Source organism: Biomphalaria glabrata, chromosome 5 (genome assembly GCF_947242115.1).
Source record: "Biomphalaria glabrata chromosome 5, xgBioGlab47.1, whole genome shotgun sequence".
NCBI lineage: Eukaryota > Metazoa > Mollusca > Gastropoda > Planorbidae > Biomphalaria > Biomphalaria glabrata.
This window is the reverse complement of record NC_074715.1, coordinates 18,141,932-18,167,515: the sequence shown is the minus strand read 5'-3', so window position 1 is coordinate 18,167,515 and position 25,584 is coordinate 18,141,932. Positions and strand designations below refer to the sequence as shown.

The 25,584-nt window shown below is 35.2% G+C and overlaps 2 protein-coding genes across 15 annotated transcripts in view; both read left to right on the top strand.

Moving 5' to 3' along the window:
* The window catches only part of LOC106060855 (ras-interacting protein RIP3-like), a 215,055-nt gene extending 202,308 nt beyond the window's left edge, over nt 1-12,747 (top strand). For all 14 annotated transcript variants that reach the window (XM_056029782.1, XM_056029793.1, XM_056029795.1 and 11 more), the window contains one exon: nt 8,449-12,747. In XM_056029782.1, the coding sequence (XP_055885757.1) occupies nt 8,449-8,983 (535 nt within the window). In that variant the 3' untranslated portion in view covers nt 8,984-12,747. The remainder of the gene's footprint in view (nt 1-8,448) is intronic.
* A 7,124-nt stretch (nt 12,748-19,871) lies between these two features.
* Nucleotides 19,872-25,570, top strand: LOC106060854 (39S ribosomal protein L13, mitochondrial-like). The gene is made up of 7 exons (XM_013218877.2): nt 19,872-20,024; nt 21,846-21,969; nt 22,247-22,340; nt 22,916-22,976; nt 23,120-23,206; nt 24,391-24,512; nt 25,334-25,570. The coding sequence occupies exons 1-7, from the start codon at nt 20,004-20,006 to the stop codon at nt 25,419-25,421; spliced, it is 597 nt and encodes a 198-aa protein (XP_013074331.2). The 5' UTR covers nt 19,872-20,003; the 3' UTR covers nt 25,422-25,570.
* The last annotated feature ends 14 nt before the right edge of the window (nt 25,571-25,584 follow it).

Here is a 25,584-nt window from a genome sequence, read left to right as displayed (position 1 = left end):
AGAATACACGTACATAAGTATTAGTAACCCTTGTTGCTATTTAAAAAAAAAAGTCAGATTAGTTACTTTTTTATTATTGATTCGTGTCTATGTCTATGTCAACAAATAATTGTGCAAAGTTTCAGTTTGATCCGAAAATGGGTGTGGGAGAAATAACGTGTACACTTTTTTTACCAGACAGACAGAGTGAGTTGATACAAGCTTTGTAAAAAAAAGCTGTTAAGTTTGTTGGCGTTTGATAAGTTGTACATTTATCAACTTCTCTCACTACCTGCTTAGCGTCTCACGAGATGGACTGCATCTGTTTCAAATGCTTAGAGCTAATGGTAAGTAACAAAAAAGTCCCCCTTTCAGATATGGTTTTAATTTGAATTTGGCGAAAGTGTGAACTCCATCCGCTGACGTGGCTGATTAGCATGTGTTGACTCTAAAGATTGGTATCTATTTGTACCGCCCCGTGTCTCTCCCGCACGTCACTGCTAGCCACACGCTGTGAGCAGGTAAGGGGACACATAAAAAGAGATTTGCGGTAATTGGGGAAAGGGTGGGGCGGAGTCCTTGTGTCAGTAGAAGGGCCATGCGCTGTAAATATAAACATCAGCCTCCTCTGTGTCTTCCTCTACTTGCAGGGCCCGTTATCTAAGGAGTCATCCATTTATGACGTTTACACATGTTGATGTTGGTCGTCTGTTTGGCTGTAGCTCCAGACAGCTATTCCGATCACAACGGACACACCATGTAGGCGTATTGCATTAACCCAATCACAAATGTGAATAAAATGTTTGAAATCTACTTTTATGGACAGAACAAACTTCATTTGTACCAACTAGCAGCTAACACTATCAGTGTAGAAGTACCTTCCTTTGTACCAACTAGCAGCTAACACTATCAGTGTAGAAGTACCTTCCTTTGTACCAACTACCAGCTAACACTATCAGTGTAGAAGTACCGTCCTTTGTACCAACTACCAGCTAACACTATCAGTGTAGAAGTACCTTCCTTTGTACCAACTACCAGCTAACACTATCAGTGTAGAAGTACCGTCCTTTGTACCAACTACCAGCTAACACTATCAGTGTAGAAGTACCTTCCTTTGTACCAACTACCAGCTAACACTATCAGTGTAGAAGTACCTTCCTTTGTACCAACTACCAGCTAACACTATCAGTGTAGAAGTACCGTCCTTTGTACCAACTACCAGCTAACACTATCAGTGTAGAAGTACCTTCCTTTGTACCAACTACCAGCTAACACTATCAGTGTAGAAGTACCGTCCTTTGTACCAACTACCAGCTAACACTATCAGTGTAGAAGTACCGTCCTTTGTACCAACTACCAGCTAACACTATCAGTGTAGAAGTACCTTCCTTTGTACCAACTACCAGCTAACACTATCAGTGTAGAAGTACCTTCCTTTGTACCAACTACCAGCTAACACTATCAGTGTAGAAGTACCGTCCTTTGTACCAACTACCAGCTAACACTATCAGTGTAGAAGTACCTTCCTTTGTATCAACTACCAGCTAACACTATCAGTGTAGAAGTACCTTCCTTTGTATCAACTACCAGCTAACACTATCAGTGTAGAAGTACCGTCCTTTGTATCAACTACCAGCTAACACTATCAGTGTAGAAGTACCGTCCTTTGTACCAACTACCAGCTAACACTATCAGTGTAGAAGTACCGTCCTTTGTACTAACTACCAGCTAACACTATCAGTGTAGAAGTACCGTCCTTTGTACCAACTACCAGCTAACACTATCAGTATAGAAGTACCGTCCTTTGTACCAACTACCAGCTAACACTATCAGTGTACCGCATGGGAGAGTCGAAAATAAAGTATCCTTTTTCAGACCTTGCGCTCCATCGGTCACCTCCATTTCATTTTTTTAAAGCTTAACTTCTGACGTCCCATCATAAGCACACTTTCGCATTGACACTTAGTCAATAAATTATACAGTCTATCTACAGACTTGCGGGATCTCTGGAACCTATTCTGTGATACCTCATTATTATTATAAAAAAAAGTACCCCTTTCAGACCTTGCGATCTATGGGGCTAGAGGATGTAAAGGTCATCTGTTTCTGTGGTCAGCGGTATCACGGGTGTTATGTGGCCAGCACAACGTCCAACCGCTTTAATTTCCCCAACTAATGTCATCTACCCATTAGAAAGGATTCCAGAGCGCCCAAAAAATCCCGAAGTTAAAAATCACAGTCTTCATTGGGACTCTAACCCTATACCCTTCTGTTCTCAAGCTAAGTGCTACAACTCAACCACCACGAAGTTTATTATTATGTCAAAAGACTCAAAACCTGTCGATTGGAAGGTTCACTCTCATTGAACTAAATCTAATTGCATGTTAAAACAATAAACAACTGTGCAAAGGGAATATACATTCAGAGTAAAACAGCTTCTATAGATAGATTTCTTGTGTATGTCTTGATTTCTCCTATACACTTTACAGGGGCGTTACTTCAGAAAAGAAGAAAATTACGTTTCTTGCATTTCATGTGTCCTCACCTTTCCCATAGAACGTCAGTATTGGATGTTCCCTAATTTCAGCACCTTTTTAATTTTGTACTGCGTTAGTGTTAACGTCTGTTGGGAAGTGTGTGTGTGTGTGTATTTGCGTGTGTGTGTAAATAGTATTCCAAACAACAGGTCTCTCTAATCCCCCACCTTTCTCCGTACTGTTTCCCCTCTAACCCTGTGGCCAAGATAACACAAAACACTAATTCTATCATTCAGACGTGAAGTCAGCTGCAGGCGTTTATCTTTTCCCGCGGTTTTATTTGTTGCCGCTTTCTATTTTCTTGCCTTGGATATGAGACTAGGCCCAGTGTGTAGAACGGTTTCACAATGGTGGCACTGTGTTACCAGCAAAAAAACAACAACACCTGCAAATAGATTTTCTTTTCACTTGGATCTAGTGTATTCGTTTATTGAAATGTGATATGTCGACTAAATAGACGATAACAGAACATATCGTATCAACAGTGCTTTTGTTGGTAGACTGAAGTGAATCCCATGATTGAGTGTCTGCATGGTGATCGATCATCTAGTTAGAGTCTAGATCTAGATAACTGGATTATGCAATGAGGTGAACTCTACTTGTCATGTACACGGAACACATTTTAACATCCCCCCCCCCTTTTTATTTTTTATTAATCTGGTTATTGACATCATACTACAAATATTTTAGTCCATTTGCTAGGACAAATTCTTACTAGTGCTCCTTCTTTCCTATAGTACCATGGAACGGTTGGCCTGAATCATTCAGAAGAACCAAAAGATTTGGTAGTGTTTAAATCTCTTATTAGCATACACGACTAGATTGGCACATGGATATGTGTAGGACGAATATAGATATATATATATTATAACCGAGCCCATGACCAAAATATGCATTTAAAAGAAGGAAAAAAGGTGTCGACTTTTAGAATTGAAATGTATACATTCTTAAACAATTATGTTTTCAAATAATTGTTCTGTATGTCATGTGGTGTGTCACGTGGTATTGAGTAAAAAAAAAAAAAAGCCAAATATGTAGAAATGAAAATACATGTAGTTGTTTAAGAAGTGTCATAACTTTTAAGAAGTGTCATAACTTTTAAGAAGTGTCATAACTTTTAAGAAGTGTCATAACTTTTAAGAAGACGTAATTGAACTAAAAGCAAGTGGAAAAGTTTTGAGTCCCGATAATCCGAACTTCGGTCATTCGAAAGTCCGCTTATTCCAAAACCGAAATTGATTACGGGTATCTTGCTTCGTCACTGATCCACATCTATTACTCAGTAATCTAGGGCTTATTCTTTATCCAGATCTAATTCAATAGCCAGATCTAATTCTATAGCCAGATCTAAACTCTTTAGCTAGTTCTAATACTAGTTCTCAAAGACATCCAAGACACTGGATACAAATTGCAGACAGGAGACAAAACATAACGGGTCTGCCCTCTACTCAGCAATCAGTGAATCAGCCAGAATAAATTGCGGTTTGATTTGGGAGGGGGAAAATGTTTGACCCACCTTTCATTACAAAGTAATAATTATACTGGGGAGTCAGAAAGTAACAAAGTGCATCATGATCACATTGAACATACAACTCCCTCCCCGTCTGTGATGCAGTGGGCCCACCTTCTCCTTACTAAGAAAAATGTGGTCTTTGTGAATAGGCTGTATTGCGGTACAAGTCTCTCCCTAAGGCTACCACACGGTTCTAGTACAGGGCTATTATCTCTATAAGAACCACACGTTGCTAGTACAGGGCTATTATCTCTATAAGAACCACACGTTGCTAGTGCAAGGGGTATTACCACTATCTGAAAACGGAGCGCGACTCTCGATAAGTTCCCTTGGACTGGCTTAGAGCGCGTAGTAAAAAAAAAAACGTCAGTAATCCAATCACAATAGAAAGGGAAGTAATAGCAGCATTCTTAATGCTGTTGCTTCTCTTTATTTCACTCCCCTTGATTCTTATTTCGATTTTTCTTTTTTCCCCTTGCATTGAGTTTTTTTTTTTTTGCGAGATAAAATAAAAATACGGAGGATGGGGGGCAAAACAAGAGTTTAAAGCAAAAATATTAACGCTTCTTTAGAGGCACGAAGTCACGTGACCAATCATGCACCACTAAAGTACATATCGTCAGGGGCTCACAGCTTCTTTTCCAAATAAAGATCAGTGAAAGCTGATGAACTAGGATGAACTAGAAACTGAAGTTTCTTGATAGAGATATGCGTAGTCGTTGTTCTTTCATTTACCTAGTATTGGTATGAATCTTTTAATGTGTATAACCCTCTGTTGAACGTTGGAGCACCACACGTGATCCTTTGACCATCTATTTCCATCCCTCTCTTGTCTTTTGCCAGGATTTGAATCTTTTTCATTGATGTCCTCCCATCATTTCTTTTGTCTGCCTCTTCTTCTTATGTCTGGAACTGTTCCCTGAAGAAAAGGTTTGTGAGCCCTGAGGATCTTGGGATATAACCGTATTGTCTAAACTTGCGTTGTTTTTCTTACAGTGGTCAGAATGTTTATAGAATGATAGCAAGCGTTTTAGGTTTGAGCTCTGTTGATCAAAGCTGTATTTAAACACTTATTAGGGCTACACTGATTTTTGCTTTGAACAAAAACAACTTTCTAAATATTGTATTTAAATCTACTGTTTATCAAACTATACACTTAAAAAATAAAGAAACTACTTCAATAAAAGTTTTCAAAATAAAATAAAAAATTACTCATAAGCTGTGTATATTTTTACTGTGTAGGAATTCTTGGCATTGGGCCCAAATTTCACTCCCAGGCATATGGTTCCTACACCCCCACCAAGCATGCTCACTACATTCACCCTTTTTCTTTTTTCGCTAAATGTCACGGCAGGAATCGTAAGAAAGGTCACGTGATATCATATTACGCATGCGACGAATCAAAATAAAAGAAGATAAATGCCGGACCCCGGTGTAAAAAATGTAGACTCTATATGAAGAATTGGGTTTGAGATTATATCTTTGTAGTTATGGAAACCTCCAAGGAGAAGAGAGTATCTTGTTATGTCATTGTTCTATTCCCTTAGGCCGCCTTAGGGGACTTTGAAAGAAGAAATAGTATATCTAGTAGTAGTTAAAGTATATGTTCATTTCTTAACGAATATTATGGCCCCTATGTACTGGTTGTCAAGGTATAAAATAAAGAATGTGGTCTGCAGTTTTTTAAATTCTAATGTTTATTTTAACGTAACCGATTACATTTATATATTTTTGTATCTGAAGAGATTATACTCTATATGAACAATTGATACGGCTATTTAAGACAATATTTGGGGAAACTTTTGTTTAAATAAAAATAGCATGATTTTAGTTCACTAATGAAGGTATATATCTTGTTATCGCGCTATATTTATGATTAGATAGAATACATTTTTGTTTTTTAATTAACGGTATTAAAAAAGACAAATTCAGTATTCATAGTGTGAATTGTCATCGAGTGTTCCCCCTTTTCTTCCAACCTGTTTAAGGACAACATACAAAGAATTGTACAAATGGTATCTCTCTCCCCAATGTAAAATCCATTTCCTTTCAATGAATTCAATGCTAAGATCTCTTGTGTAGATGAAATGTGCATTGCAAGTATGACGTGATCTTTATGTGTGAACTAATCCAAAAAAAAATATTCTTAGTGTATGCTGATTTTTACAAAGCTTATATCAACTCACTCCTGTCTCCTGTCTGTCTGTCTTTCTGGTGAAAAGTTTTTACCCATTATTTCTCCGGCGCCCGGCTGAAATTTTGCACAATTATTTCTTTTACCTGACCACACAAGAATCAATAAAAAACAACAAAAAACAATTTGTTATGTAACTATTGGTAATTAATTATTTTGTTTAGTATTTCGAACAAGGGAATGAAATCGTACTTGACTGAAGTGGTGGTATAAGCTGAATTAGTTCCCTTTATAGGTTAGGTGAAACTAAACAGTCTTCTCTAGTCATAGAAGAGTGGTTAGCACGTCGGCCTGAGGAAGCGAGTTCCCTGGTTTGTTTTTTTTAATGCTTTTTAAAAATTAATTACGGTAAAATCCACCCAGACCCAGATATCCCTTTCTCTCCCCCCCCCCCCCCCCAATTTTACCAGCTAGAAAGAATAAGTAATAGTTTCATAGCGTATTGAGAAAGCTAAAAGCATGAAATTGCGCTAAACAAAAATAATTGGTAAAATGTTATTAATCGCACAGATTTATTGTTGTTGGTCTAAATCTATTACACATTTGATTACATGACTGATCCAAATTAATTGATACAATTACACTTCGTATAAGCTTTTTTTTTTAATTTTTTTTTTATGTTTTTCTAGTTTTTTTTTTATCTATACGTATTAAACTTTTACAATGTGCATGGATCATTTGAAGTAGGCTACATGTAGCTTGGTGTAGCTCTATCCATTTGTTTTAATGCAAACGTAAATTATAAACACATTTTACACGAAAGTCAAGTCTGAATATTTACATTAACATGTGCTTCAAAGGAACTTAAGAGATCAATTAGACATCCTATTTTTGACATCAGTTTTATCTTCTTCCTTCCACAAAATGCTTGCACGCGACAGAGCCACCTCTCACTTCTCGACTATTTCTTTCTGTAAGGCTTTCACTGGAGCACGTCTCTCTTTCCCATCTCTTCGCTTTGTCCATTCATACAAACCTCCCAAAGAATTCCTACAGCTCCAGGAAACCAAAAATAGTTATAAATGGTTTGTCTTTGTTAGTGTTATATTAAGCACGCGTTTATGTTCTGCGTGTTTCTGAATGATCGATTACTTTACCCTTTACACTAAAGAGTACTGGTTCATTTGTTGATACCAAATGTGGAAGAAAGTATTTAAGTTTTTAGGTACCAAACGGACAAATGGCTCGAATCAGAATAAAAAAAAAGTTATTTTTGGTAAAACAAAACAGCATTATATAGTTTTTAAAAGTGTTCATTACATTTCACATATAATAATATCATGAATATGTTTAAACATTTTCTTCTTTACTTTTTTCGTTTTTCTTGCAAACGTTTGATACTAGCCCTAGAAGCTTGGCTGTTAACACATCTGCTTTGCTGTTGTATCATTCCTAGTGTGTTGTGTAACAAACCAATGTCTTAATGAAACTAAACATAGTTGGTTCTTTATGCTACTGCCAATTACAATTTACCTAAGTTAAAATTTAGGGAACTTAGTTTGCTATTGGTGCAAAAAGATAAATCCCAGTACAAAAAAAAAAGGTGTAAAAATGAACATTTGTAATGTTACTTCAGGGTAGTAAAGTAGCTATAATACATAAAACACTAAACCATAAATTACAAAAACCAAACCTAATGACACAAAGATAGGGGCACATTTCTTATTCTCAAATGCTAGAAAAAAGTGTACAAGTGCTCCTACTTCCCCGGTGAATTGGGATTGGTTGCCTGAATCAGCCATGAAAACCAATGACTTAGCAGAGCTTAAGTCATTGATTAACCTGCATGACTAGATTGAAACATGAAATGCGTAGGACATAATAATCTTTTTTTTTTTTGAAGTAATGTCTGTGATCTTTAAGATAAGATAATAGAACTGGTGCTTATCTCCTTAACATTTTAAGCAATCAACACAACTAACAAGTATGCAATTAAAAGAGAAGATGATTATAAGAATTTGCATCCCTCCAAGAAGTAATGCTGCATCTTAGTAGTCAGACTTCATGATCTCTCTTAACGTGTACATTTGCTATTGGTTGAATTATTAGAAATTTAGTGTCTTATTACAAAGTTCAATGACAAAGACTTCAAGACTTTATCCTAATAGTGAAGTCATTTAGAAGACTAAAGCAAAAGTTAGAACAATTGTTAGTTTCTTTTCAATCAAAAGACACAAATTATAACTTTTAATTCTAATTTTTGTATACTTCTGTTTCTTCAACAGTCTAGAAAGCAGAGACAACCCATTTCTGCCTGGTGGTGAGTTGTCAAGGGAAGCTGAGGATCTCCTGAGGAGAGCCACTATCATCAGAGACAACTTCTACCTCAATGAGGAAGAAAAGAGAACTCTACAGGAGCATCAACAGCAGCAGCAGCAACAACAGCAACAACAACAACAACAAAAACAGCGTTCTGCCAAAAAAGTTCAAATCATTGACCAAGATGGTCAAACCTATGACAGCGAGAAGCAGCCCAGCTCTCCGACCTACCCTGGCGATGTGGAGGAGCGGATATCCCCACAGTCTGCTGGGAACACCCTAGCTGCTGTCCCTCAGGGAGATGGCTTGCAGCCAAAGGAAAATGGGAAAGCAGCGGATGGTGCTGCCGCCTCGCCGGACAATGTTAAACTTACAATTCCAGACAGTGATGGTCAGTCAATACCCTTAACCCAGTCAGGCCCTGGTGGTGGACTGTCTGGAGATTTACAAGTACATGACTCTGACAAAAAAAGAAGAAATAAATGCTGCTCTATTATGTAGGCCAGTGCATAGTTGGAGTTTGTTATGTAGGCCAGTGCATAGTTGGAGTATCTTATTAAAGTCATCATTTGGCTAACTTGTATTATTGCAACATCAATATATGTTTAATTCAAACTTCAATCCTAAACATTTCTTTCTTTATGAAGCACATCTTTATTTGATTTATCAGGAATATAATTTTCCTTGCTTGGAATTTCACTTATGTATAAGAAAAAAAATACAAAAATAATGCTCCAGTTGTTTTGTCATCTACTGGTTCTCACTGTTTTCCATGTGTTTGTGCTTATCAGCTGAAGAGAATACACACACATTTTTTTTTGGGGGGGGGGGGGGGGGGCAAAAGATCATTTTAAGTGTATTGCTAATAATCATCCATGTTTACTCAACCTGAACGAGTCAACAAAAGAAAGCAGACACTCATAGCATATTGGAGTTGTTAACTACAGGTTGCCAAATAATGGTTTCTTGCTTGACTTCTGTTCTTTCATTGGACTTAGAGAAATAGTAGCTAAGTCAAACATGCTTTGTCTAAGTGGAAAGGTAAATCGAAACCTTAACACTGGATTGAATTTTCACAAATGTTTATTGGTTGTAGTTTTCATGATTTTTCTGACAAGGCCTTTGCTGCAATACTGAAAAATCTATGAGGATTAGTTAAGATATAAGCCAAAACAGTCCCCCGCTACTTGAAAAGTGCTGTTAATGGCTTAGCCACTGAATAGGTACATAATTCCCAACAGCTGAGAACTTCAATCACTGCATTGTATCAACTCAGCTGTGAATGATATAAAGCCTGTGTAAATAAACATTTACCTAAACCCTATTTGCTACTTAATAACAGAGAAATTTAATGGAGAATTGCCATTCTAAACAAATTGGAAACACAACCTTCCCAGCAGTAAACTTTATTTCTAAAAACACTATTTACCAGTGGATTTACACAGATGGAAAGCTTATTTTGGGACAAACTGCTATCATTTCTGTTCATGCTTTAAAAAAAAATGTAAGAATAGTACATCTAAATACAGATGTTGATGAAAATTAATATCTTTAGCTTGTACTCTCTTTAGTCTTTGGTTTGTCTACTTATGAACATTACATTTGATTTGCATTGAGTCTTATTAATTTCGTAATCACACACTTTTCAGAACATGCTAAGTCAGCTCTTGTCGACCATGTTTTTTAAGAAGAAACACAGAACAATGCTTGAGAAAAATAATGTTCGTAGGCTGCAATTTGAATTTGTCATTGTAGGTGCCTAATATGAATAAAAATGTGTAACCTTGAGCAATGTTAGCATAAATATAATGTTTAAACCCTAGACATTTCTCAAAATTTGTCCTAACTATTTACACAGGAGATAAGACACAAACCTACTAGCCAGGCCTTACCAGTGCTATAATTGAGCTAAAAAAAACACACACAAAAAATTTAAAAATGTCTCAAATAGCATTATTCAGAATCAAGAACACCAAAGTATTTCAAGTTTTCGTTTGAATTTCGATAGTCCATTATATATATATATATATATATATATATATATAAGTCATTAAGAAGTGTAAGGTGTACAATATTTGTATTACTATCCTAATTTAAGCTTTTTTTTTTCTACATTAAAAATGTGTTTTTTTTTCCTGTTCATACATAATGAAGTGCTATAAAGATGTATAATTTATTACATTAGTCCTTTCCTTCAGCTACATCTGAACAAGCTCAGAATAGCCTTTTTGTTTGTAGTACCATTCATACTCTCTTTTTTTATTTTGAATATAGCATTGTAGCTATATTTTTATCCAACTGGCATTCATGTGTACGAGAATTAAAATCATGCATTTTATAACATTTTATTATTATCATTGTAAAAAGCTGTTACAAAGCAATTAGTTATATGGTTTTTTCATTTTAAAAAAATGCAGTCCGTAAAAGACACAATTTTATACATACACGTAAGAAATTTTTTAATATATAATATATTTAGCCTTTTTATTTTCTGTAAAAAAAATATTGGATTATTTTTAAACTTATTTTATACTCCTCAAATTTGGTCATGCTTGGCTGTGACTTGTGAATCTTGTTGATTCCAGTGTTTTCAATTTGTGATAATGGTTTTGGAAAAAAGCAAAAATAGTACATTATTTTTGTTACGTTAAATAAAATGAACTAATTGATTCTAATTCATGTAAAGATTAATTAAAATCATTTTTCAAAGACTTTCATCTTGGTTTTAAAAAAATAATAAAATATTATGGCAGTATTAGGCAAACATCAATTTTTTTTAAGTTATTTAAAAGCTGAGATTAACATCATGTACTAAATAATACTAAATATACTATATAAATCTTTCGCGAGAATAAAAACATTACAGTTTTATTGCTACAACAATTATCTTTTAAACTGTTAAACTTAAAATGATTGTAGAAATCCAATACAGGTGCTACTTTAGTCAATTTTCTGCCTTGACGTACAGATTTGTTTTGTTTTTTTTCTCTTCCTAAAAATTGTAACTTTCTGTTCCATTAAGTAGGATTCAAACTGTTTTTTGAAATATATAGTTTAGTAGTGCGAATGTATAAAATCAGGAACAGGAAACCCTCCCATATAAGCTGTGTCCTTTAAATGATAGGATGTTGTTTACTGTTTTATTTTCTAAACATCGTTTTTTTTTATTTTTATTTATAATGTTCTTTTCCAAACCCTTTAAATGCATTTACAATTTTTTTCTTATTTACTCTCTTCATTTACTCATTAAATTTTTTAACTATTTTGTTTTCATAGTGTGCGTTCTTTAGATGTAATTCAATAGTGTCTATATTTCAAGCACAATGAAAAAAATCATAATTATTTACTTTTTATTTGTTGATAGAAAAAAAAAAGGTCAGTTTAGGTGAATAGTTTATAGACAAATTATAAAATTAAAATGTTTTTTGAATAATAATATTGGATTTTTGTTAAAATATAGCCTATCGCATCAAAATAAAATTTGTTCATATTCTGTGTGTGTAATTTAATTCTCAATATTTATACATACTTTTTTTTTCTGAACAACAATAAAAAATTTACATGTTACAATTGTTGGCAAAGTATGGTGCACTAATTGATTTATAGGCATAATTTTACTTCAATATTAGCTTTTATTTTTAAAAAAGGTATAGTTTAAATTATACAAATATTCAAAGTCCGCTAAATCATCTTTTCTTAAAGTTATACCTAGAAACATGTTAAAATTTAAAATGTTTTCAGTCAGCAGAAATCTTTAATGTTTGAGACTTATTAATTTCTAGCACTTTTATTTAAAATTATGTGAATACAAAAAATAATTTTTTTTTGACAAAAAGGGGAAAAAATGTGAATTCTGCTTATGCTATTAATTAATGTAGTGTCTACAAATTGTATTTACCACACATTCATTGGCCTAATTTATTTCAAATAGCTTGCTTAGTATTCCAAACCACAATGGCTGTAATTGTTTATACCTGATAAGTTACTGATTTCACATCATTAAATGTGCTTCATTTATACAGGGTTTTATTTTTACTGTGTTTTTTAGTGTTTTATTGTGTTTATTTAAGGATAATTGCTGTGTTGTTGTTGTTTTTTTTTATTAACTGTTGTGATGTCTATTGTATGATAATTATGTCACTGTTTAATGTCTGGCTTTTAGATGCTAGAAAATCTTTTGATTTCTATGTGCTTTAAACAAGCGTAATACTTCAGATTTTGATGCTATTTGTTAAAAAAAAAGTTTGACATTTTTTGCACCACAATTGATGTCTTGTTCAGTTTCTTGTGATTTTCTGTATAGTTGTATTATGACTTTGTTTGTATTATGACTTTGTTAACTCACAGTCGACAGTAAAACCAATATTGTGGATCTCAATGCTCATGATTTGATGTGGTTTTAGGAATAAAAAATCATGAGGCAATAGTATCATAACTTAGTGGAATGAATGAGCTGTATGAAACTCTTTATCTTCTATACTATAAAAATACAATTTAAAATAATTATTATTTTCAAAAATTAGAAATAATAGCCTGCATGTAGCTTGTGGCATTAAATCTGAACTTTCTGTAGGAATCAGTTACTCTGAGCAAACATTTTGTAAAAGTCATTATTTAAATTGCTTATTTGAGAACTTGTTGAAAACACCACTGGAGAATGTAATAGAAAACACCACTAGAGAATGTAATAGACAACACCACTAGAGAATGTAATAGAAAACACCACTAGAGAATGTAATAGACAACACCACTAGAGAATGTAATAGAAAAACCCTGCTATGTTTTATCTTTTGAATATCTAGATTACAAAACGTCCCTGGGCATTTGTATCAGCAAATGATAATAGACATAATTTACTTACACATATGCTACCTACAAATCATTCTTGATTAAATCTGAATTGATTGTTACCAATTAAAAATTTGTTTCAGTGACAATCACCTCATATGATTCCCAAACCCCTCATATAGTTCTCAATACCCTCATATGGTTCTCAATCATCTTATATGGTTGCCCTTGGATTGGTAGAATAATACAAAGCGACCACACCTTAACTAATCTTATAAATTATAGATGTTTCTTCAAAAGAGAAGAGGATTACGTTCTACGCATGTCCCCGTATTACTCTAGTCATGCATGTTAATCAGTGGCTTACATTCTGCCAAGTCACTGGTTTTCCTGGCTGGCTCAGGCGACCCATTCAATGCTCTAATAGCACTAGGGAAGAAGGAGCATTTGTACCTATTTGTCCAAGCTAATTGGCCTCCTTCAATCGTAGAACGACTATGGTTCATCGCGCACACTTTTTCATGTGGCCCTATTTTGGAGAGACACTTTCGTCCACAAATATCACAGGTTAAGGTGGCTTTTGCTTCGGTGGTAGAGGAGCTGGCCATCTTTTGCATTGTACGTTTTTCTTCCAGAGCCGAGGCCCATGTTCTTTCACTATCCATAGCTTTCTTGGTCACTATCTCTCTTTATCTGGTGCGGTCTAGAGCTATGTCTTCCCAATGGTCAGTATTGATGTTCACTGATTTGAGGTCCCGTCTTATTACATCTATGTAACGGAGGTGGGGGGCGACCAGTTTTTCTTGAGCCAGTCGCGAGTTGTCCGTAGAGGATGACTTTCGGGATGCGATTGTCCTCCATCCGTCGAACATGTCCAAGCCAGCGCAAGCGGCGTTGTCTGAGGGCTGTAAAGATGCTGGGAATACCTGTTCGCGCAAGGATCTCAGTATTGCACACTTTTTCTTTCCATGTGATTTTCAAGATCCTACGGAGACATCGCAAATGGAATGAGTTTAGTTTTCTCTCTTGCTTTGCGTAGGTGGTCCATGATTCACTGCCATACAGTAGTGTACTCATAACGCATGCCTTGTAGATTTTCATTTTGGTCACTGTAGTGAGCTTCTGGTTTTCCCAAACTCTTGACTTTAGTCTAGCGAAGGTCGTGGCAGCCTTCCCTATGCGTTTTTTAATCTCCTCTTCTAGAGACAGGTCATCTTGACTTGTGGATCCCAGATAGCAGAATTCATTTACGACATCCAGCTTGTTATCGTCTATGACGACTCTATGAGGATGGAGGGTGGTGCTGTAACAGGTGGTCCCATTACATTTGTTTTCTTCGTGTTAATAGTCAAGCCATATTCTTTACAGGCATGAGAGAAGCGGGACATTAGTGACTGAAGTTCCTCTTGTGAGTGTGCCACTACCGCTGCATCATCTGCGATTAAAATATCTCTTACGAGGGTGGTTCTGATTTTAGTTTTGGCCCTCAGTCCTAGCTTATGGAATAAGAAATGTCCCTTTATATTTGTGTCTTTTTAAGTATTTTATTAGTTGTTTTTTTTTAATTAGTAGATTATTATTCAGCGTTTCAATAATTGCTACTTTAGATTTTAGCCTTTTGTCCTGAAAGGTCTCTAAATTTAGTGATTTTACTAAAGTTCTAACTCTAATCAAATGTGAATATTCGTTTTGTTATAAATCTTACTGCTCTGTTTTGCTTCTGTTCTAGTTTCTTTATGTTCTCTTAAGTTGAGTGGTCCCAAACACAGGATGCATTTTCTAATATTGCTCTAACCATGGTTAAATAACATTTTAGTTTCATGTTATTGATTAATTGTAAAAAAATTTAACAAACCCAAATTTTTTGTTTGATTTTTGATAATTTCATTAAAATGGGGATTCTATTATAATTTTCATGTATTATAACACTATAAGGTATTTGGAGTTTTTAGTCTGTGTTACTGGTTTATCAGAATAAGATAAGTGTTCTATATATTATGCAATCATCTGCAAACATTCTGACTTTTGTTCCTGATATACAAGAACCCATTACAATTTCGAGGACTTTACCTCAGCTGCTGAAATAGGCTGGTTGTTAAACTTATTGTCAAAAATGGTTTTTACTTAACTACATAGTACCTTATTCCTGTCTCCTGTCTTGTAAGCCCTTAGATAATTTCTTAAAGACTTTATCAACTATGTTTCCATTAAACCTAAAAAGACCTTTAGCTTATAAAATCAAAATTATGAAATCTGAAAATCCTCTCGTAGGTATTAGGACTACTCTTCAATAATTATTATGTATTATAATTAAATTTAATTTGACCTTGTGACACTTGCTGTCGTAACTAAACTGCTGTGTGCCAACTAAACAAAAAGAAATGAAACAAACAGACACTCACTACCAAACTTTAAAGACACTCGGTGGAGTCATTTATTTATTTCACGTTAAGACAGCCAGTTGATCATCTACATGTTTAGAACTTATTTGCCTACGTCTCAGTTGTTGTAGCTAGGGGTGTCATTAGCTCCCTTGTCAATGAAATAGTGCAGAATGGTTGGCGTCTCAAATAGTCTCTGACTACTGCAGGTCCAGCACCTCAAGTGGGTGAAATTGCTTCTGCTGACAGGGAAAGTTTGGAAGCTTGAAAAGAAGGCTACTATGATTTTAAATTCCTCCGCTGCCTTGCGGAGCTGTTAAGACTTCAGACATTAACCATGAAGAAAAATTTTGAGAGGTGCCCTTTAGGCGTACTGCATTCTTTTTGGTAATGGCGTAAAGATGGACAAACAATTAGGCTACAAGCTTAATTAATTTGCTTCAATTCAGAATCACTAATTTTACTTTAATTTTGTCAACGAAATATAGGCTATACAAGACTGCCTTATGGCTTATTAGTTCATTATGGAAAGCATAAAGGCAAAACTTCCTAAAAATTCCTTATCTCGATGTCATTAAGATATCGAATGAAGTCTCTACATAGCTGACTATTATAATTCAAAAATATCAACTTCATCAAAATCTGTGTATCTAGATCCGTCATAATAATAATGAATATGATATTATTGTGTTCGAGTCCGATTCGCCCCAACCAAGTTATATACGAAACTATACACTACTAACACTACTGACTATGTCATCCTTCAGTCTTGAAACAACTATAAATAATTTTATACAGATAAGTTTGGGCTGGGGCATCTGCTCTGGTCAGACTCAGAAAGATGCTACCCACACTGCAGTTATCTCCTCCTCTCGACGTATTTGATCGTGCATCCAAAGGGACAGAAACAGTTTGGGATCATCGTCGTTGTCTGCCAGGGTGTAGCACCATGGACTGCAACCTGCCTATTGGTAAGGTTCACCGCATCCTGATTTGTCCTCCTAGTCGACTCCCAAAAGCCTTTACAGTGTTATGATATAACTGAAAGGCAGCATTCAGAGTTTCCCTTCTCCTAGGTGGGTATTATGGTCGGCCCGAAGTCTAGCCTACTGGTTAAGGTGCCAGTTACTCGCCGATGTTCCCTCTCCTGTTAGTGATATGACTATTTGTCAACAAAACATATACTCGCCCTAATGAGGGGGCTCATTGTTCACATGCCCACAAAATTTTTTTTTTAAATACTTTCATAATAATACTTAGCAAACTTTGTAATTTTGAATTGTTATGAAGTTATGTTTCTGTGCTATATACCGTAGAACTAAAAAGCGAATTAACAAAATTATTCACGATAAACTAAATAGTGTAGAGGACATAGACTTATATAATATATAATAAGTAATATATGGTAGAGGACTGAACTTCACCGTTGCCAACTAAAAAACAAAAGAATTGAGCTATATTTTAACAATATCTCAATGCGAGACAGTTTCTCTTCCTAGCAAATCTCCTTATTAACGCGAGTTAGTTGCCCACTTGTTTTTTTTTTAAGTTTTTAAATGTATTAAAATATAGAATTGCTCCCTCCATATTGAAAATATGCTGTGCTACCAACAGTGTAATGGGGATCTTGATTTCAGATGAGTAGGCCTAACTTCCCATTTCAGCATAAACTTAGAAAAATATACCGAGGTCTGAGGCCCACTATCAGAAATACAGACTTTGGGTACCCCGTAGCTTGCAAATACAACTTTCAGTTTCTGAAATAACTGCGTGCGTTGTTGTCAACTTCATATTGTCAACATCTATAAAATTGGCATCAGCCATTGAAGGAAGCTCTAACTGTGACATAATCATCCACTGCAGCCATTGAAGGAAGCTCTAACTGTGACATAATCATCCACTGCAGCCATTGAAGGAAGCTCTAACTGTGACATAATCATCCACTGCAGCCATTGAAGGAAGCTCTAACTGTGACATAATCATCCACTGCAGCCATTGAAGGAAGCTCTAACTGTGACATAATCATCCACTGCAGCCATTGAAGGAGGCTCTAACTATGACATAATCATCCAGTGCAGCCATTGAAGGAAGCTCTAACTGTGACATAATCACCCACTACAGCCATTGAAGGAGGCTCTAACTATGGCAAAAGACTGAGGAATGGAGAAATGCGGTCGACAAATCTTGCATGGTGCACCAACGGTCCAACAGACTAAAGGTAAAAAAAAAATAGCTAAATATTGCTGGTCACTCATATGGAATGATGCATTTCAATCTTTTCCCAAGTATCGGAGCCTATTTCTTGTATAAACTTTGATTAGATTATTTATTTTTCTGACACATGTAGCATGATGTTGGTACTTCCTGTGTGCATGTAGGTACACTCCGGGTCAGAAGACCGTTTCTTTTGTTCCTCTTTTCATTGCAACAACTCCTACGTGTCCCGAATGAAGCTTTTCTTCGACTTCCGTGTGTAGCATTTGCTCTCCATCTTCGTACGTTAACACGTCTCTAAGTGAACAATACTCTTTCCATTCTGGTAGACTGTTTGGTTTGTCCGGCCATCCATTTGTGATGTATTGAATGAATGTTTGTAACGTCCCATCTGTCTCTGTCTCGAGTCTGACTTTCTCCAACATCTGGTAGCAACAGTCCTAACACAAACATCAAGAATATCACTCTTTTCATCTGATGGGTCTCTACTTAATGTGTCGGCTATGGACCGTTTTTCTCCTTTAACAAAGGCCTACTGAAACGGAATATCAAAGCGATATAGACGCATCATGAGACTGTAACCTTCTTGAAGCAGAAAATAATGGTATTTGAAGAATTTTTTTTCCAGTGGTATATGGTCATTTTGAACATTACTGTCCTGCCTTACGTATACGGTCAAAACGTTCCAAAGCCTCGACCTATGCAAATAACTCGTTTTCAATCTGAGCCCATCACTTTGTCTGTGTAACTGTTAATGATCTAGAAGCATACGCTATTAGGCTGCCATCTTGTAATAACGCTGCTCCCATACCATTTTGGCTACTACCTGCTTGCTAAGTAAGTTCTTTGGTAGGGTCAAAGTATTTCAGCCTGACTTGAGTACCCTATTTTTGAGCATATAATCCAAAAAAACGCGTATAACCCGCACTAATTTCAAAATAAGTAAAAACAAAATCCATAAACTCGCACCCGTAAATACCCCGCATGTTCAAAGCAGTAAACTAGCGGTACATATAAATAAAGTTGTTGCTTATCAGACATCTATCCCTCGAGACCCAATTGTGCTCCAGTTGTTGTTCCAACAAGCATAAAGTGCAACATGCAGGTGAAATACGAGCCTACGGCCGTATCTATACACAGCGAACTGTAGGGGCTATAAAAACCCACCGGTATGTCCATAGTTTCTGTTGTTATTTTTATAAGTAAAATAAATTTTGTTTACCCGCACAACTGCCACCCGTTAGGGTAAACCTGTAAAACCCGCGGGTTATATGCGCGAAAATACGGTAGCCTATATATATTTTCTGTTTTTTCTTCTTCAATGCTTCTGTCCATTGATCAGACCATGATCAGACCGTACATGAGATTTCTATAATTGATGTTAAAAAGTTGTATAAAAATTGTAACGTCCTCTAAGAAGAAACAAAACGCCAGCAGGAAGCAGCACTCGGAGTAAAATTAGAAACATATAGTTATAGTTGTTGGTCTGCTCGTCAAAGTGTTTTTTAACTCTCCAAACTCGTGAGCAGCTAAACAATGGATCCAGCTGCTTCCACAGTCTCAATGTTTAACTCTCCGCACTAGTGTGATTCTAAACATTGGATCGAGCTACTTCTACAGTCTCAACGGCAACGCTTTCAAAGTCATTTCTCCAATTAAAATTCCAGGCACACTATCTCCTACTTTGCTCCTGACAGTTGAGTTTATTTCGAAGAGCGGTCAGTCTAGATTCTAGATAATCCAAAAGCACATTCTTTATTCCAGCACATAGATCGAGATCCAGGCATAGACTTACTTACTTAGACTTAGGTCCTCCCGCGCCGTTCGGCGCATTGGGCGGCAAGCTGTCTCCATAATGATCTGTCTCTGGCAATGTCTGAAGCCTCCTCCCACCTATACGAAAAAAAAGAAACACAAGCGCCTTCAAATAAGTATACACAGATCTTGAGTTTTGAATTGAGAAATAAAAAAAAAACAGAATTTCGAAAAAGAGCGATTTCTTTATTTCATCTCTTATAATTACTCACTTATATCAAGTATCGATAAGTATCGTCTAATCAAACATTACACTTCTTCTCTGTATCTCGAGCCCAAACTAAATTGAGTATCGATACTCCAATTTAGCAACTATTTTTAAGATGGCGCATAGTCGTGTTACGGTAAGTCAAAAAAGGTGAACTATAAACAAATAGAATCTATTCTAGATCTAGAACTCTAGAGGGGTCTAGATCGACACATAAAATGAATAGATTTAGATCTGAGTTACACTAAGACTAAAATTAGTAAAAGTTTAGTAAGACTAAACTAAAACAGTTTAATCATTAATGAGTTTTCACTGTTTTGGAATTTGTTCAATTTGAGTAACTCACTGTTAACTGTTACTGTAGTCTGTACTATTCAACTATGTTACTATTGTAATGTACTGTTAGTCACTTGTGTTAGTGTTACTGTAAGTGTAACTGTGTTACTGTACAGTACTATCAGTAGGCTACTACTACTAGCTAGAGTCTAGATCTAGTAGTAGTACATTACTTACTACTACTACTAGATCTAATAATTCTAATCATCTATCTATCACAGTATGATACTAATACTGAGTATGAGTATCACTTCAGTATCATACTGACACACAGTGACATCTAGTTCTATGTATTAATTTATTGTATAATGTATACTTAGACTTAGTATTAATAGTATACTAATACTATCAGTATCAGTAGTAGTTCAGTAGTACTAGTAACTAGTCTAGATCTACTGATCTTGTCTAGTAGTAATAGTACTAATAGTAATATTAAAATCTAGAGTCTAAATAATAAGTGACAATAAGTCTAGTCTACTCAAGTCTAGTAAGTTCAAGACAGTGATACTGACAGACTGAGTCTAAGACTACTTAGAGTGATGACTAAACTAACACTAAGACTAGCCAATAGACTAAACTTAATGTCTTAAAAATGAAAATTCCAATGGTTTTGACAATTTTGCCAATAGTAACTTAGTCTTAGATCTAGAGTCTAGTAATTGATGTTTTTCTGACGTAATTTTCCTGCGCATCCAAAATGGTCAGGGTTTCACCAGGTTTCTATGTGACGTCAAACAAACTATATATTTAAAAAGTCTATTGACTTACTGTAGTTTATAATGGAAAACCATACTGTAAAGTTTACATAATCGTAAAAGAAATATATATCTAGATCTATCTCCGTCTATGCAGTTAGATCTAGATTAAAGAAAAAAAATGCGTGGTGAAAGTAGACTTACATGCTTGACTAACCACAGCAGTGTGCATTTTCTCAGGTGAACACACAACAAACACTATCGCTTGGTCTTGGTTGTCTTGTCATGACCGATTACACATAGTCTAGACTAGCCCTCCACTAACCAGTTTGTTAGAATCAGTCAGACACACTTTACTATAAGGATTAGATTTCTTAAAAATAGCATTTTCTGCATTCTAAGATTTTTATCACTTACTAATCTTCTATACTTTAGTATGCCAATAGCGTATAACTTACTAATCTTCTATACTTTAGTATGCCAATAGCGTATAGATCTATATCTAGTTAGATGACTTTGATCTAGAGTCTAGAGAGTTACTGTACACACACATACTAGTGTTAGCAGTGTTGCATTCAACAGATAATAGTCTCCTACTCTGTATTAGTTCTATTACTGTTACACATTAAAAACACATTTTCAGGAACAATCAAAGCTGCAAACCTTTCCTTAAATTCATGCAAATCAAAAACTGACAGTTTTGCAGTACAGTTTAATATTGAACAGAAATTAACTTCTACTCACAAACTCATGAAACTCTCACAAGTTATATCAGTTAAAATGTGTATATATACTTGCATTAATGCATTTATACTTATTATAAATGTCAAATAGATAGAGCAAATTTACATTCTTTAAAGAAGAGATCTAATCTAAAAAGAATTCCAATTTGTCCATTGCCATGTTCATGTTTTTTTTTGTTTCAGCAATGGGCTACTATGACAAGAACATGGTGGATCTATGATGCAAATTATCAGTGTCCTTTTAAAACTGCCTACAGACTGCTGCCATACCTTCAGGGTCTTAATAAACCAGTATATCATAGTGATAGTAAGTTAAGCCTATATTAAGAGTTTCTTAATGTCTCCCCTCCAACCAAAATAAAATACCCAGAGTGTAAATGTTTAATGAATAATTCTTTTGTCTTCCTTACACATATTGTTAGTAGAACATTAACCAAGTCAAGAAAAGCTCCAATGCATTGACATCCAACATAATTATATTATATACATTCATTTTTTTTAGTTTTTTTTTTTTAAATTTATATGTCTTATTTACCAAATGTAAACTTTGTACTTCATCAAATATATGTCTCTTCTTACAACAGGTGATGTAGGTGATCATGTTGTAGTCTTCAACACTAAGCACATAGCCATGAGGGGGGATTTCTGGAGGACCTTCAAACATTTTCATCACACAAAGTAATCAAACACTTGACCCTTTGAAACATCAGTTTGAAATAATTTACTGCCTTAACCATAGGTTAGGGAGGAGCATGAAGATTGACATCCAAAACCAAAAGTCTTTTTTAAAAATCCTTATTTGGAATGTCCTGGCATAATGTGTTTAAAAAAAAACTGGCACTGGACAACCTCATTTATTCTTAGCCACAGAATCCTCTCATCTTATAAGCTCTAATAAAGCTTTCAATTCTGTTTCAAGGTGCATTTAACTTTTCCAGTAATAAATGCTGATATATTTTCTTTGGTTTTACGGTGATGGGAATTTTCCTGAAATTTCATTGGACCAATTATTATTTTATTACAGTAAAACATCCAATATAATTAATTTGACATATTTTTCAAAGAATTCAGCTACTCCTTATTTGAGTTGCCACAAGCTGTAGTTCACAAATGGGCATTAAGAAAATAGTCTGTTCCCGTCACTGCTTTTTTTCTCCTCATTTTTCCAATCGGAAAATTCATTGGTTTACCTAATTAGATTAAATTTCTAAAAGTTCTGAAATAAAGATTATACTTTTTCTTTATTTGAATAGATTTGCTGGTGGCTTTTCTCGTGCATCAGCTTGGAGAGTCCATGAAATGGATCCAACCAGAGTAAGTTATAGTTGTTTTTGTTTTTTTATTTTTCAATTTCAGGGTAGGCTAAGGTAATTGATACTTTGGTAACCTTGAGATAAGTTTACAAACCTGAACTAGACCAAATAAATTTCTATTGTTTATCTTTTCATTCCTCACAGATATTGGAAAGAGCAGTTTACAGTTGTCTAGCAGGTGTTGAAACTAGGAAAATGATGATGAAGCGTCTCCACCTGTACCCAGAAGAAGTAAGAACATTTCGCTACTGTTTCTAATGTCATGCATTTAAATGGTGTCTAAATGTGAAGAGTGAAGGCACAGTGGCTGGGTGGTTAAGGGCTTGGCTTCCGAACCTGGGGTCCCAAGTTCAAACCTCGGTTAAAACTGGATGTCCACCAAACTTTAATAGGTACCTGACTTTAGTTGAAGAAAGAAAGTGTGGTTAGTCGTTGTGCTGGCCACATGACAGCCTGCTTGTTAAACATTGACCAAAGAAACAGATGGCCTTAACATCATCTGCCCTATAGATTGCAAGGTCTGAAATGGGAACTTTTTTTTAATGTGAAGAAAACAATATTGATATTGAGACAGTTGTAAGCAGAGTAAAAAGTACATTAAAGAATAGCTATTTGAAAGCAAAAAAGGGGGAGGGGAACAAATTGAACATAACAAGTTCCAGCTGAGTTCAAGGAAGTTCAGCCATGTTTTACATTGACTTAGTTTCCTATTGCCATAACCCTCCACCCGCTCCGACATTTCATGGTGCGCACTAGCACACTGTTCAACACAAGGTATACAGGAAATATTGATTCTAGAGGAAGGACTGTTTTTGATCCTGCTAAAGTGATCTGTGGTGGCTGAGCGGTAAAGCTCTTGGCTTCTGAACCAGGGGCCGGGGTTCGAATCCTGGTGAAGACTAGGATTTTTAATCTCAGGATCTTCGGCCACCTCTGACTCCACCCAGCTCTAATGGGCACCTGACATTAGTTGGGGAAAAGTAAAGGCAGTTGGTCGTTGTTCTGGCCACATGACACCCATGTTAACCGTAGGCCACGAAACAGATGACCTTTACATCATCTGCCCTATAGACCACAAGGTCTGAAAGGGGAATTTTTTTTTTCACTTTTAAGTATTCCTTGTCTGAGCTGTCTGCAACTAAAAGTGTTCGTCCTTATGGCTACCTGTCAACTGTTTTGAGGACCTGGAGCGACACTGGGAAGTGTGTTGGTGGTCTGTCGTAGTGTTTAGGTAAAAAGACTTGTGGAACTTTAGATTTCCTGTGACTTGATAGCTGAAGTCCATGTCTCACCATGTATTTTATAACAGTAAATAAATACATTGTCTATTATTTCCTCCTTTTGTTGAGTGCTTGCCTTAGATTTTCCACACTATTAAGTTATTAAGTAATATTCAACTAATTTTTTTTTCTAAGGATGTTCCAGAGAAAATTTTAGAAAATGTTACTGGTCAAATACGTCAAGTTCAGATAGTGCCAAAGAAATTGACAGATTACTCTCAGGAGGAAATAGACAAATTTCCAAAATTGTTTGAGTAGTAAGTTGCTTGTCATCAAAAAGTGTTATGGGATTGACAGAAAGAAGACCTTTAGTACAATATATTATTACTGAGTTAGTGTGAATAGTTGCATAACTTCACACAGTACAACATATTACTGAGTTAGTGTGTATAGTTGCAAAACCTCATAGTGTCTTTAGTACAACTTATTACTGATTCTTGAAGACTGATGAGGATATAAAAACACCTGACCCTACACCATTGAATGTTTCATTTAAGCTTTTCATATTTTGAACATCAATAGTTGTACAGTTAGAATTCAGTAGAATAGCTCATACAGTACAAATATCTAAGTGTCTAACTAATCTCTACACCAAGAAGTGTTTCTGTTAACTATTGGCAGCAAGCATTCACTGTTACATTATTAGACATTTACACAGTCAACTGGTAGATCTTGGTTAACTATGTACAAGTTATTGATTGGTTGACTGTCCTGAATTATAAACAGCTAGTGTTGATTACCAGACTATCAAATACATATATTAATTAATGATTACTGATAGACTATCATAAATTATACAATACACAACAAACATCAGCAATTGATTTGCTCCACCTTCTTTAACAATATACACTTGGAAGAATACTTTATGAAAACCATTTTAAACCAAGATAAAAAAAAAGGCTTGAAAATTTAATAATTAATTGAAATTAACTTTCTGCATCTCATGTAAACATTTTACTATTATTATAATTTAAAAATGTAGATTTGATTATTCTTTAAAATACTGCAACATAATGAAAGGGAAATTTTTGTATTCTCTGTGGGCTAAGTCTAATATTCTTCTGTTGTGTTTCAGTCCTGAAGACTATGATGTCGAGGGTTATAAACGTGAGAATCGACAAGAACCTGACCAGCACACAAGCATGAAGTGGAGGTTGAAATAGCCTGAATGTTTCTAGTGCTGTGTTGCGTACATGTGGGGAGTGTATGTTTAAGAGCGTGATATTTTATCTGTTTTTTGTAATTTTTCCCTTTTAAGTCACAATATCATTTTGTTAGTTCTGATATCTAGAATGTAAATATGAATTAAAAACAATAACTATTCAA

Excerpts from the sequence above, each read along its gene's own strand:
- LOC106060854 (XM_013218877.2), top strand. The coding sequence starts at position 20,004 with ATGGCGCATAGTCGTGTTACG. Across the intron at positions 20,025-21,845 it reads TGGCGCATAGTCGTGTTACG|CAATGGGCTACTATGACAAG; the intron begins GTAAGTCAAAAA and ends TTTTTGTTTCAG. Across the intron at positions 23,207-24,390 it reads TCCACCTGTACCCAGAAGAA|GATGTTCCAGAGAAAATTTT; the intron begins GTAAGAACATTT and ends TTTTTTTCTAAG.